Below are 12,848 nucleotides of genomic sequence, written 5' to 3'. Positions count from 1 at the left end.
GGGAGTTGGGGGCCCTCTATCTTATTCCACCAGGTGGCGCTGCTGCCACAGACATGGCACCTGCTGAGAAGTGGTTTTCCATTCCTTGTGAAGCTGCTTCTACTTAAGCTCCTCATCACTCTAGTGATCGCTTACTGAGTCCTTACTCAAGCAGCTGTCTGGAGAGCCTGAGAGGAGACTCGTGAAAGCCCACTCTCTCCCTGACACCTCTCGTCTCTTAGCCCTTTTCCTTGTGTTGATGATCTCTGCCTCTGTCACTCATCTCAGCTAAGCTGCTGTGGGCACCTTAAGGAGAAGTGTTCTCTAGGTCGGGCTGTAGCCCAGGGGACCCTGCCGTGGAAGGGCTTCCTGTCCTCTCTCCCCTAAAGCAGCCGTGTGGCTTGAGGAGAAGTGGGCCAGAGGCAGCCTAGTCTCAGCACAAGCCCTGGCTATGGCTTCTCTGGAGCCTTAGCCTTAGAGAACTTTGCCTTTTGCTCTCCCTGCTGCTGGGAACAGTTCTGAACCCTGGGATGTGTGGAGCTTGGATTAAGACCCAACTAGGATAGCCAGCTGTGGTGGCACACACCTGTTATCCCAGCACTCAAGAGGCAGAGGCAGGTGGATCTCTGAGTTTGAGGACAGCCAAGGCTACACAGAGAAACTGTCTCAAAAAGACACAACTAGGAAAAGATTTCTAGGACAATGCGGTACTCTCCATTCTGCAGAAATAGCAGGAAACATCTGGCTACCCACTGCCTAAGGAACAGGGTCTAAGGCCCAGCCAGTGCTTTCTACAGAGCTGACTGTTGCTATTGGATGTGACTGCGAGAGAAAGGAGGGTATCTTTTAGCCAAGCTTCTTTTTTTTTTTTTTCTTCCTTGGAGGCAGGGTTTCTCTGTGTGACAGTCCTGGCTGTCTTTTTTTTGTTGTTGTTTTGTTTTGTTTTTAATTGTTATTTATTGCATATGAGTGCTTTATCTACAGGAGAGGGCATCAGATCATATTATAGATGGTTGTGACCACCATGTGGTTGCTGGGAATTGAACTCAGGACCTCCAGAAGAGCCGGCAATGCTCTTAACCACTGAGCCATCTCTCCAGCTCAGTCCTGGCTGTCTTGGACTTGCTTTTGTAGACCAGGCTGGCCTTGAGCTCACAGCGATCCACCTGCCTCTGCCTCCCACCTGCTGGGATTAAACGTGTGCGCCATCATGCCCTGCTAGAAGTGAGGCTGTTCTAAAGATTTATTTATTTATGTATAGTGCGCTGCCTGCAAGTACACCAACAGGCCAGAAGAGGGCACCAGATCTCATTACAGATGGTTGTGAGCCACCATATGATTCCTGGGAATTGAACTCAGGACCTTTGGAAGAGCAGCCACTGCCCTTAGCTCTTACAGTGGCTGTTGAGTCCCATCTGGTTAGAGCTTTCTCCCTGGCCCACTGCTTACTTGCCTTGGGCCTTTGGATGCTGTTGTTTCTGGCTAAAATGATTTCCTGTTGTCATTTTTGCCAGTCATTTCCCATTCCTCTCTCGTTTCAAACAGTGTTTCCTTAGGGGGAAATGTTGAACTCTGAAATCAGGGTTTCCCTGGGATGTTCCTCAGTTACCTGTCTCCACATAGCTAGACTCAAAGTAGTAGCTGTATATTTAATGTCTGTGGTCTCTGGCAGATCATGAGCTCCTTGAGGCAGGGACCCAGCACGGGCAGCGACTGCCCACATAGTTGGTGCTCAATAAGCTGGGGTTGCCAGTTCCTTAAAGTAAGATGCCAGTGCCTGTGCTGGAAGCTGCCACCAGGCCTGTCAGTAAGCGTGCCAGTGCTTGTGGTTGTGAAAGGCCCAGGGCTTCTGGACAGGGAGGAGCCCTCCACCTCAGTGTGGGCCTTCCTCAACGGAACTGGGTGCTGGGGCCTGTTTTCTTCCTCAGGGCACGAGGCTGCCTTTGCTGCTTTCCTCTGTTGTCTCTGCAAGATTGGCGTGCTCCGGGTGGACGACCAGGTGGCTATTGTCTTCAAGGTGTTTGATAGGTGAGCTCGGCTTGGCGGGCGGGAGATGGTATGTGGTAGCTGGGGTTCACCAGGTGGCTGCACTGTTCTGAGGCTGCCCTGTTCAGTAGCAGCTGCTTTCCTCTAATAGAAGAGGAAAGAGACCAGCCTTGTTGAGGTCATGTCCCCCAAAGACAGGAGGCCCTCTTCTGGGCAGCACAAACACAGACCTGCTCTGAGCTGCAGCAGCCGCCCAGGTACCCTGGTGTGCTGCTGCTGAGGTGCGCCACAGCTCTGTAGGTGGCCCAGGCACACTGCTTCTGCTATCTGACATGTGCACCTCATCCACTTTCCAAAGGTTCCTGAGGTTAGAGAAAGGGACTCCTGTCTGAGGAACTACAAGTCAGCAGGGTAGAAGACACTAAGCCTGCTGTCCAAGTGGTGGTTTGTCCCTTTCTGTGACAGAAGACATACATGCGAGGGGATTGGAAAAAAGCCCCATTGGCTCTTTCAGCCTCACCATTCTCCGTACCCTTCCTGACCTGAAGAACGCCATTTCTCACCTTTCTCTTTCCTTTCTCCCCGCCCCTCCTGCACAGGTATCTTGAGGTTATGCGGAAGTTGCAGAAGACATACAGGATGGAGCCTGCAGGCAGCCAGGGCGTGTGGGGTCTGGATGACTTCCAGTTCCTGCCCTTCATTTGGGGCAGCTCGCAGCTCATAGGTACTAGTGGGTGGTCACACCTTTTCCCTTCCTCCTGCCCAGGGCACACAGTGACAGCTTGGAGAGCAGAACATTAGACCAGCTTCTATGGAGGCTATTTGCTGTCGACTTAATGCTTTGAGCCAGTGTGACCAGCTAGAGGAGGTGACGGTGGAATGCCACCAAGATAACAGAAAGTGACACGGACTGGAGCCAGGGCATGTGCCAGGTGCATAACAGACGGGTGTGATTGCCCTGCTTCCGTCAGTGGCTGTGGGGTTGATGTTAAAAATCAGGGGCTACTTTGCTTTAGTGATCATCAGTGTCATCTACTGTTATGATCGCACTGCCAAGTGCGGTTTCCTGTGTGTGTCCCAGGTCTGCTCTGTCATGCTTCTCCCCTTGAGTGGTTATCCAGGCATGGTCAGCATCTGGGGATCTGCCAGTGGGTGGGGTTAGTGATCATCTTTAGTTCCATGGAGAATGAGCTGCTCCTAATGAATACTCACAAATGCCTAATGGCTGAGCACTTGCCATCCCACTCTTCTCAGGGACTCCAGGAAGATGCCATCCTAGTGTGGCCCAGCACCTGTCAGTGTGTGTGCATGTGTGTATGTGTGTGCACACGTGTGAGATTCCAGTCTTGAAGCATGGTTGCGGAGACTGAGCCTGGAAGGCTGGAGTCATCCATCCAAGGCCTCACTGCCATGTGCTGAGCTGAATTCGTTTTGCTAGGGCCAGTCCTCCATCACCTACCTGCGCATAGCTGTGTGCTTTCATTACATGAGCACTGCAGTGTGTGCTTCCCACACCAAGGTGTCTTCCTGACACAGTGAATGTGCAGTTAGCTCCACTAGGGGCCCTTTTCCTCCCCTGGCTGGCCTAGATCTCAGCCTGTCTCTGAGTGCTAGGAGTAAAGGTATACACCACCATACACAGCCGAGGTAACTTTTAAGGTAGGTGCACACTCTCTAATGGTGCTTAAAAAGCAGAGGCTGGTGCTGACAAATCTGGACCAGAATTGTTGTCATGGTTAAGTGGATATACAGCACCCAGGTGTGTGTGTTACCTCTGCTGATTGGTAGCATATCAGGTTTGTGTACAGCAGTCTCCCCACAGGTACATGCACGGTGGCTATAACTGTGCTGTGGGCACCTCACTGGATGACAGGGATTTCTTAGTGCCCTGGCAGGCACTCTACCTCAGCTCTATCCTAGATTGCCATCACCCTGGTTGTAAAATATCTGGTGGGCACCTTCTGCTCGGCTGGTCGGGGCTGCTCTGAAGCCTGGGCCTCTGCTTTTCCCAGACCACCCCCACCTGGAGCCGAGACACTTCGTGGATGAGAAGGCGGTGAGTGAGAACCACAAGGACTACATGTTCCTGCAGTGCATCCTGTTCATCACTGAGGTGAGGCCCGCACCAGCCTCTGGGGCCAGCCTGCTCCTGCTCCCTGTCCTGGGCACTCCTTCATTACTTGGCTGGGGTTGAACTCTCACTCTGCTGCCCAAGATGCCCCTAAATTCATGACAGTCTTCCTGCCTCAGCCTCCCGACTGCTTGGGATTACAAAATAAGCTGCTACACGCGTCCCGCAGGGCTCTTGAGCTGAAGGATTAAGTTGTGGTTGTTAGCTAGACTCGGTGACCCAGCAGCAGGCGTAGGAGGGTGGCAGACATTGTGGTAGGTGGAGGGCCAGCATTGTCCATGGGGCTCAGTGAGGTCCCTAGAGCCATGCGCTTATAGACTCAGGCTAAAATCCCCAGAGGAGCTGAGGTGATGGTAGCAGTTAGCTCTCTGTCTTTGTACTTCAGCAATGGGCTAGAGGTGAAAACAAGCAGCCTGTCTTGTGGTGGCAGTAACTGGGCCCTAACTCCTGGCGGATTCCATAACTAGGTGCCCTCGTCTCACTGTGGCACAATGAGTCCCTGTAGTGTGGTGCTCAACATTCCCCAAGGTGGCCAGGGATGCTGAAAAGTCATGGCTTTGGGCCCATGCCAGCTTTCTCTCTTAGAATCTTGTGGACAAGAGCCAGGAGCTCATCAAGGGACTCACATTCTCAGGGCCTTGCTTCTAGGAGGTTCTTGCTTCTTAGAACTTTTCCTTCTCCCTACCTATATCTGTAAACTCTCACCCCAAGTTTAGAATCCTGTCTTTCTTCTCTTCCCATACCTGCTGCATGCTTTTCTGTGGAATTACATGTGGTCTCCTGCCTGTGGGCACTACTTTCTTGCTCCCTGTTCTGAGCCTCCAAGTAGGGAAAAGTCTGCTTAGCAGCCTTAACTCTGAGTTCCTTCTGGTCAGCATTCGCCTCAGGCTCGTGCCAAGCTCCAGGGGCCAGAGGGGAATGACACATTTTTTCCATGTCAGCAAATGGAGCCAGGACTGACGGCTGGGCCGCCACTGCTTGGTTCTTGGAGATCTGCTGCCTTCAGCAATGTGGCAGGCTCAAGGTCAGAAGGACTGGGGGCAGCCTGGCTCACTGCCTTGGAAGCCAGCTTTGCAAGACTTCGGCATGCAGTGAGGGGCTGGGGAGGCTCTAGGCTGAGAAGGGAAAAAAGCCTGGATGGGAAGGAGCCACAGATTCTGCAGAGCTTGCTGCTTGAGGCCAAAGCCTAAGCTGTTTCTGCTTCCCCTGGCGGGTGGCCAAGCCCCTTGTGTTCCTGTCAATAATTCTAACAAGGAGGCTAGCCAGGCTGGGCTTCTGGGACTGGGAATCGATCCCACGCTAAGATTTAGTGTGTTTGTTTGTTTCTGTTGGTATAAAACCCTAAAAGCTTTCCCAAAGTTTAGGATAGAGGACCCCATGAAGGTAGCCCAAAGTAGCCACAAGGTGGCGCTAAAAGCGTATCAAACTCTGGTGGCTTGAGTAATAGAGATAGGAAGTGGGAGGGGCAGCTTTTTTGCTGTTGTGCATCTTCCCTGTAAGGCTTGGTTTTGACTTGACTCTTGGGTCAAGCTCTGGTAGGTTGCTAGGCACTGTGGTAGCTAGGCCTTTTGCCTGCCTGGAGTGGATGGTTGCTCTTGCAGCCTTCTGTTGTGTTTCACAGATACAGATGTCCCACTCCCACCCTGCATGTCATGAAGCTGGCAGCACTTTTTAACCCCTAATCAGTGAGAGGCCTGGCTATTCTTACCCAAACCCTGGGGCACAGCAACCTGGAAGCCTACGAGGTGTTAGGGCTCTCGGTCTCTTTGGAGACCTGAAGTCTTTACTAGTCAAACAAAACCCAAGGAAGTTGGGAGGGAAACCACTTGTCTTCTTGCTGGGCCTGGTGTCAGGACTGCTTTGACAGCCCTGGGCACAGCGGCGAGGACGCCCACCTTGCAGGCCTCCTGCTGCTTCAGGAAATGCAGCTCTGGCGCCTTTAAGAGCCCAGGGCAGGCAGGAAAAGAATTTCAGTTTCAATCTGGCTTCTAAATTTGGAGTTTTGGGAAGGGAGGGATCAGATTTCAGCTGGAAGGGAAGGAGCTGACAGGAAGGCGCTGTGCTGAGCCTCCCCCACCCCGCCCATCCCCCTCGGTTACTGACAGAGGAACCATTTACAAAAGGCTGATTCTCTGGGGAGTGGAGAGGCAGGAACGCAGCGTCTGTGAGTAATTTCCTGCTCAATATGGCTGCTCTGACTCACACGATTCCCCTGGGGTCACTGCGGGACTGCAGTTGCTTGCTTGTTCTCGCTCTTTCTCTTCTCCCTTTGTGGCTAGAATGAGCTAAAATTTTTTTTGTCTTCTCACCCCCCAATTCCTTTTTTCCCCTCATCTGTTTTTTTTTTTTTTTTTTTTTTTTTTTTTTTTTTCTCTTCTTCTTTTTCTTTCTTCTTTCTCTGAGTTGTAGAACCTCCTTCTGAAGGACTTTGGAGATCTGAGGCACTGAAGGCCTTGGGGGCGGGGTGCCTCTCTAGGGACTTACTGGGCTGCCCAGCTCAGGCCTCCCCCTGGCCCTGCAGCCCTGCCAGGCAGCCCTTTCAGAATGCCCTTTGCTGGTGAGTGAGGCTGGGCCCCCAGGCAGAGTCTTAGTACCCCTTTATCTGTCTTTTTCCCAGAGCCCTTGCTGAGCAGGCCCGGCACCTGCTGTGAGACAAAGCAGCTGGTAGTTTGCTCAGGGGTCTAGAGGGCAGCCCCATGCCTCTAGCCTGCAAGTGTGCAAAATGAGCTTGGGGGTAGAGAGACTGAGGCTGGAGTTTTGCAGGAGTGTTGGGGTAAATCTCAGGAAGCTGAAGGCCCTGTAAGCCCTGTGCCTCTCTTGCAAACTTCCTGGTCAAGGAAAGACTCCACGGAAACCTGGTAGGGAGCTGGGCTGCCTTTAAGTGCCTGGTGTTCTCATCACTGGGGAGGGGCCACTGAGACTGGCTCTCATTGGGGATTTTTGCCAGAGGAGGGAGGTGACAGGGAAAATTGGCAGGATTTCTATTTTTATTTTTATTTTTGATTTTAGAGACAGGATTTCTCTTTGTAGCTTTGGTTATCCTGGACTCGCTTTTGTAGACCAGGCTGGCCTCGAACTCAGTGATCCGCCTGCCTCTGCCTCCCAAGTGCTGGGTCTATTTTATTTATTTATTTTTAGTTTTTAGAGACAAGGTTTCTCTGTGTAGCCCTGGCTGTCCTGAACTCACTTTGTAGACCAGGCTGGCCTCGAACTCACAGAGATCCGCCTACCTCTGCCCCCTGAGTGCTGGGATTAAAGGCGTGCGCCCTCACCTTTGGCAGCATTTCTATTTTAAATCCAGATGTTGCTCTTACTGAATTAAAGGCCTGTGGGGACCCCTGGGTGAAGCCAGGCACTAAGGGGCCTGTGACGTCCCCTGTGAAGGAAGTTTGCGCTTATCCTTTCTCCTTGGACTAGCCCCTGCCTCACCCTCACTTCCTGTGTGGCTTCTTCTGGTACCTTACATTGGCTTGGGTCCTAGTCTCTGCTTCCTGGCCAGACTCAGTCCCTAGCTTTTCCGTCTTTCTCTGTAGCCCAGGGCTAGAAGCCAAGTTGAGCCCTGTTCCTTAGTGGAAATGCTTCCTTTAAGCTGGGAAAGGAGTTGAGGGGGCATGCTGAGCCGCAGGGCTAGGAAACTGCACTCACTGGCCCACTAGGCTCAGGACGCAGCCCCATGCGGTGGCTCTGATGTCACAGGAACTGCCTTGCTGTCGTACTTCTCTGCCTTCCCGGAGTCAGTTCTTGAGCAAGAACCACAGGGATCCACAGTCCGTGCTCCTGCTCTGTTCGCTGCTGTGCTTGTTTCTGTCCTTCTCTTGACCTTGCTAGACAAGCGCTCCTCCTCTGCTCTGGAGCCCTAGCCGCCCCCTCCCTGCCCCCCCCCCCCCCCCCGTCTGCCATCGTTTCTTCCCTCTCTGTGTACTGTGAGGTGGGCAGAACTATCAGGCCCCCCACAGCCCCTTTCCTGCCCTCTGAGATCTGCTTGGCAGGTACAGGCAGACCAAGCACCCTGCCGGGTGGGGAAGGAAGCCTGGCTGCTGTCTGGATGGGAGCACATCCTGCTCTCCCAGGGTGGAGATTCTGTTTTCCTGGGGTTGCTAAATTTGATAGGTATTAGGAACGGAGCCTCTGTTTTGTCTGTGTGAAAGAGAGGTGAGCAGAGAATGTGGGTGAAAGAGGTTCTATTTTTTCAGCAGGCCTTATAGGGGCAAGCTCTTCGTGTGTGTGTGTGTGTGTGTGTGTGTGTGTGTGTGTGTGTGTGTGTGAGAGAGAGAGAGAGAGAGAGAGAGAGAGAGAGAAAGTGTCTATGTTGCAGGAGAGAGAGAGACACACAGAGAGAGAGAGCGAGTCCATGCTGCAGGAGAACAGGGGTGGCCTCTGCCTCTTCTAGTTCCTGGACTTTGTTTTCCAGATGAAGACTGGCCCCTTTGCAGAGCACTCCAACCAGCTATGGAACATCAGCGCTGTCCCCTCCTGGTCTAAAGTAAACCAGGGCCTCATCCGCATGTATAAAGCAGAGGTGAGTGGGGTCCAGCCACCCTGATTGCCCCTGCTGATTCCCCACCTCGTTGTTTTACTCTGGATTTGGGGCCAACTTCCTGAAACTTGGGGGGGGGGTCTCAGGACCTGATGGATGGGTAATCACAGACACTGAGCAGAGGCCCAGCTCAGCTGTTCAGAGCTTAGGAACTGAAAGAGCCAATGCTGCTGGAGAAGTTAGGGCTCTCTTTCTCCCTGTCAAGTTGCCCACGGCCCCTCAGAACTCAGATAACCTGAGTGTCTTCCCAGAATGACCAGGACGTCCTTGGGATGGGTGTGTCCTAGAGCCACTATCCAAAGTGAGGGTGTCTGGAAAGAGGGTGTGGGTCACTGGAATTTTTAAATGACCACTACAGATGCTTAGGAAGGGTGTAGATGATCTTTTCTGCTTTCAGCTCACAACTCTGCTGCTGAGAAGGACCTTGGGCTGGGGTGCTCCCCCTGCTGAAAGGTGCCTGTATCCCCAGGGCCTCCTACACTCTCCACAGAAACTGAGAGGACAGGATGTCTTTCTACCCATCTGCCTGGCCCCTCCCATAGCTTAAACACACTAATCCTAGAGCTCCTCCACTTTGGCTTTCTTCTACAGTCCGCCCTGGGGCTGTGAGTTCCAGAAGTGCCCCCCTCCCCCGCCCCACTAGCTAATAGTGTCCTGCAGCGGTCCATCTCTGATTCTTGACCATTATCCTTTCTCTTCTGGAGGAGTCTCCTTCACTGAGCTCAGAGCTCACCCCATCCATCATCAGAGGCAGGACCGCGGTGAAGGGTCAAGAGGCCAGCAGAATTTGGTAGTGCAGATGTTCCACTGGCGCCCTTGGCTTGTCCCTGAAGGGGTTAATAGAGCATGATCCCACAAGCGCTGTGCCTGGACCTGGCCAGCTTTTTTTCTGTTCTCCCCTCTGGACCCTCCTCCTCTAGACTTCACTTCCTGTGTTTAGGCTTTAGCCCACATACCTCTCTCATCTGGGAGGCCATGTCTGGAGCTGCCCAGACTTCTTCCTGCTCTGCACTCCAGATCCAGCACCCAGGCACTACCCTTGGTTCTGTCTCTGTGGCCTCACTTGTGTGGATCCCCCCGCTGCTAGAGAAGGACAACACGGAGGGCAGATAGCACCCCCGTATCAAAGGCAGGACTCCGGGTGCCTCCTCAGAATCCTAAGTGCTGGCCTTCCCTGTGTATCTCCAAGCCTGTCTTGACTTAGTGTTCTAAGGGGAAGGCAGGTCTGCAGGCTGAGGGAGGAGCATGTACAGTACAAGAAGTGGCACAACAGGCCTTGGCAGGTCCTAAAGACGTTGCTAGGTAACTGCAGTTGTTGACTGAAAGGCGTGATGTGACTGAAGACTGGACATTTCCTGCAGGTAGCAGGTGATGCCTGCCCTGGCTCAGACCCCTGTGCCATGCTGTATTTGTAGGTAATTCTGTAACTTGCTGACAGGTGTGACCACCTCGAGGTTTTGTAGTGCCCAGTTCTCTTCCCCCTCTCCCAAGGCAGGGCTCCTCTGTGCAGCCCTGGCCCTCCTAGAACTCACTATATAGACCAGGCTGACCTCAAACTCAGAGATCCCCCTGCCTCTGCCTCCTGAGTGATGGGTTTACAGGCGTGTGCCGCCACTGCCCAGCAGTACTCAGTTTTTACTGGTCACTATGAGTCTCTGCCCAGAAAAGGACGCAGGAAAGGACCCACTTTTTTAGAGCAGTTCTCCATCCACAGGGAAGACCTTTGGGGCTCATTAATCTTGAAGTACAAGGCATGGCATCTTGAGCTGCCAACAGGGGTCTGATCAGGCCTGGCATTAGGCAGCCTCAGGATATGCAATTAACTGTCAAGTTGCCTGACCTGGTTTTTTGAAGAGAAGTATCAGGGGCTTTCTGAGCCTTGTGTGGTGGTGATCTTTCTGTTGTGAAGGCTATCACTTTACCTAGAGAGGCCTGCTTCTCTCTGAATCACAGGCCACCCAGCTAGCCTGTGGACTGGGGTCCTGAGACGCTGTTGCTGGGCAGAATTGCTGGGAGAAAGGCCCTCCTGGATGCTTCTGCCCTGGGACCTAGGGCTTCCTCCTCCCAGGCAGCTTCTTTGCTGCTTAGCTCCTCCCAGACCTGTGGGCTGAATGGGGCCAATCTCTGCCCTTCCCCCACTTGCCTTTCTGGCTTCTCTTCTGTGAGCGCTTGAGGCTAGTTGACCTTTGACCCTTTCTGGAATTCCAGGCCCTGAGGGGGGGGTGCCTTCCAAACTCCCACCACTTCCTGATGACATAAGCACCATGGCAGCTGCCTAGCCTCAGGCCTAGACATGCTGCTCCTCCCCCTGGGACATGCTGCACCTCCCTTCTCCCCACTTTCTTTGGTCACGCCTGGCTCTGTACTTTAGTTCTCTGTTCTACATGTGCCCTCTCACTTGTTCTGAAGCTGGTTTCTGGAGTGAGGGAAGGTGAGCCAATCAGGTTCCTTTGACCACAGTCTGAGCCAGGCCTTCACCTCCTCTGAGGCTGTAAGTCTGTTCCCCAACAGCCTATAGGTCCCTAGCATGTGAGGGTTGTTTCTGAGGCCAAAGTATAGGAGGAAACCAGGCCAGCCTGGCAGATCCCATCCTCACATCGTAGGAGACACAGTGAGCCAGTGACAGGCAAAGGATATAGGGCTGTGGGCCTGGGACCAGGCTGCCTGAGGTGTCCACTTCTCCTTGCTAGGGTCTGACCTGGCCTTAGGGAGTGCCCATCCCTCTGCCTGCCCTACCATCAGTGCAGTTGCCCTGACATTCACAGGGGCTGCTGCCAGGGTGGGGCAGGGGTGTCAGTCCATTCCTACTGCCTCACTCTGAAGAGTCAGGATGTCTTTTCAGGCCAGAGTCTCAAAGACTATAGAAAATGGGCCCTACCCTCTTCTCTGTTTTGTTCAGATGTCCCCATACCTCCAGGGTTGGGACTGGGGTAGGGGTTGTGGGGGGAGGGGCTGGGATCTTTTCCATTTCTCTTTCTTTTTTTGATGGGGTTTTTGAGACAGGGTTTCTCTGTGTAGCCTTGGCTGTCCTGGACTCCCTTTGTAGATCAGGCTGGCCTCGAACTCACAGAGATCTGCCTGCCTCTGCTCCCTGAGGGTAGGGATTAAAGATGTGTGCCACCACACTTGGCTTCTTTTCCATTTCTTATAGCCAGCTTCCCTCCTGGGTTGCATGAACTCTCTTAGCTGCTTGTCTTGGCTTCTACTGTGTATGGTGCCTTTGAATGGGAGGTAGGACAGGGTGAACACGCTTGCCCTGACCTGTAGGCCTGGAGCTGGTCTGACTGCGTGGCTTCCTGAGCATTGATGGATACCCCACAGAGGTGGCCTCCATCTGAGCCTTCATGTTTGTCTGGTCCCTGGGGATGAGGAGGCAAGACAGGCCTCACCTCCCTGATCTCTCCTCCTTTCTCAGTGCCTGGAGAAGTTCCCTGTGATCCAGCACTTCAAGTTCGGGAGCCTGCTGCCCATCCATCCAGTCACATCAGGCTAGGAGAGGCTGAGCCACCAGAGCCACCCTGGCCAGGTTCCTGTGCCCTGCCTGACCCGGCGCCCCACCCACCCACCTTCTGTTCTTTCTGTTTGATGAGAGGCTGTTTACTGAGATGGGTGCTAAGCAGGGCCTGAGTTTGGGGAATTGACCAAAGTGTGGCCAGTTTTTGACTGTCCGTCTGGTGGACAGGCAAGAAGAGAGTGACTGGGACCTGTCCCCAGGTCCCTGCCCACCCCTGTCCTCCCTGCTTCCTTTTGCTCCTGCCCAGGCCCATGTGAGACCAGGGGCATCCTGCTCTTCCACTGCTTCCTGTTTCCTTCCCATGATATGGTCCCTCCTTACGTGTGGGGATGCTGCACCTCCAGGGGCCAGCTGGTCAGCGTCCCTCAAGCTGTTCCATTGGGTATCTGCTGTGGGGTTGGAGGGGGAGGCTGTCAGCGTGCGGGGAGGGTTGGGGCAGGGGAGGTAGTTGTATAGGGGCCAGGGCAGCCTCCTGGGCCTGAGGGTACCCGCGCCCATCTTCATTCTGGCTTTCGTTCCCTGGCCCGTGGCTTTGCCAGGTTTCTTGACTGTTAGCATAACGTTCCCTTCCTGGGGGTAGCCTGGCTATGAAAGCTGCCCTGGGCTCCTGGGAAGGCCTGCTGATTGGGTGAGGCCTGCCTTTCCAGAACTGTCTGGCAGGGACAGAGTGGTAGAGACTCAGGGAAGCAGTAGGGCTATAT

At 53.6% G+C, this 12,848-nt stretch overlaps 1 protein-coding gene across 2 annotated transcripts in view; it reads left to right on the top strand.

Annotated features, from left to right (window-relative positions):
• Ptpa (protein phosphatase 2 phosphatase activator) overlaps positions 1-12,399 on the top strand; it is a 32,837-nt gene extending 20,438 nt beyond the window's left edge. Inside the window, exons 6-10 of one of the 2 annotated variants that reach the window (XM_051166514.1) lie at positions 1,908-2,007; positions 2,565-2,689; positions 3,978-4,078; positions 8,508-8,615; positions 12,049-12,399. In XM_051166514.1, the coding sequence (XP_051022471.1) occupies positions 1,908-2,007; positions 2,565-2,689; positions 3,978-4,078; positions 8,508-8,615; positions 12,049-12,126 (512 nt within the window). In that variant the 3' untranslated portion in view covers positions 12,127-12,399. Of the gene's footprint in view, positions 1-1,907; positions 2,008-2,564; positions 2,690-3,977; positions 4,079-8,507; positions 8,616-12,048 lie in introns of those variants that run through there. The other variant, XM_051166515.1, reaches the window with a different exon arrangement.
• Positions 12,400-12,848: the final 449 nt, after the last annotated feature.

Source organism: Acomys russatus, chromosome 24 (assembly GCF_903995435.1).
Source record: "Acomys russatus chromosome 24, mAcoRus1.1, whole genome shotgun sequence".
Taxonomy (NCBI): domain Eukaryota; kingdom Metazoa; phylum Chordata; class Mammalia; order Rodentia; family Muridae; genus Acomys; species Acomys russatus.
The sequence above is the reverse complement of the archived record's forward strand: the minus strand, read 5'-3'. Positions and strand labels throughout refer to the sequence as shown.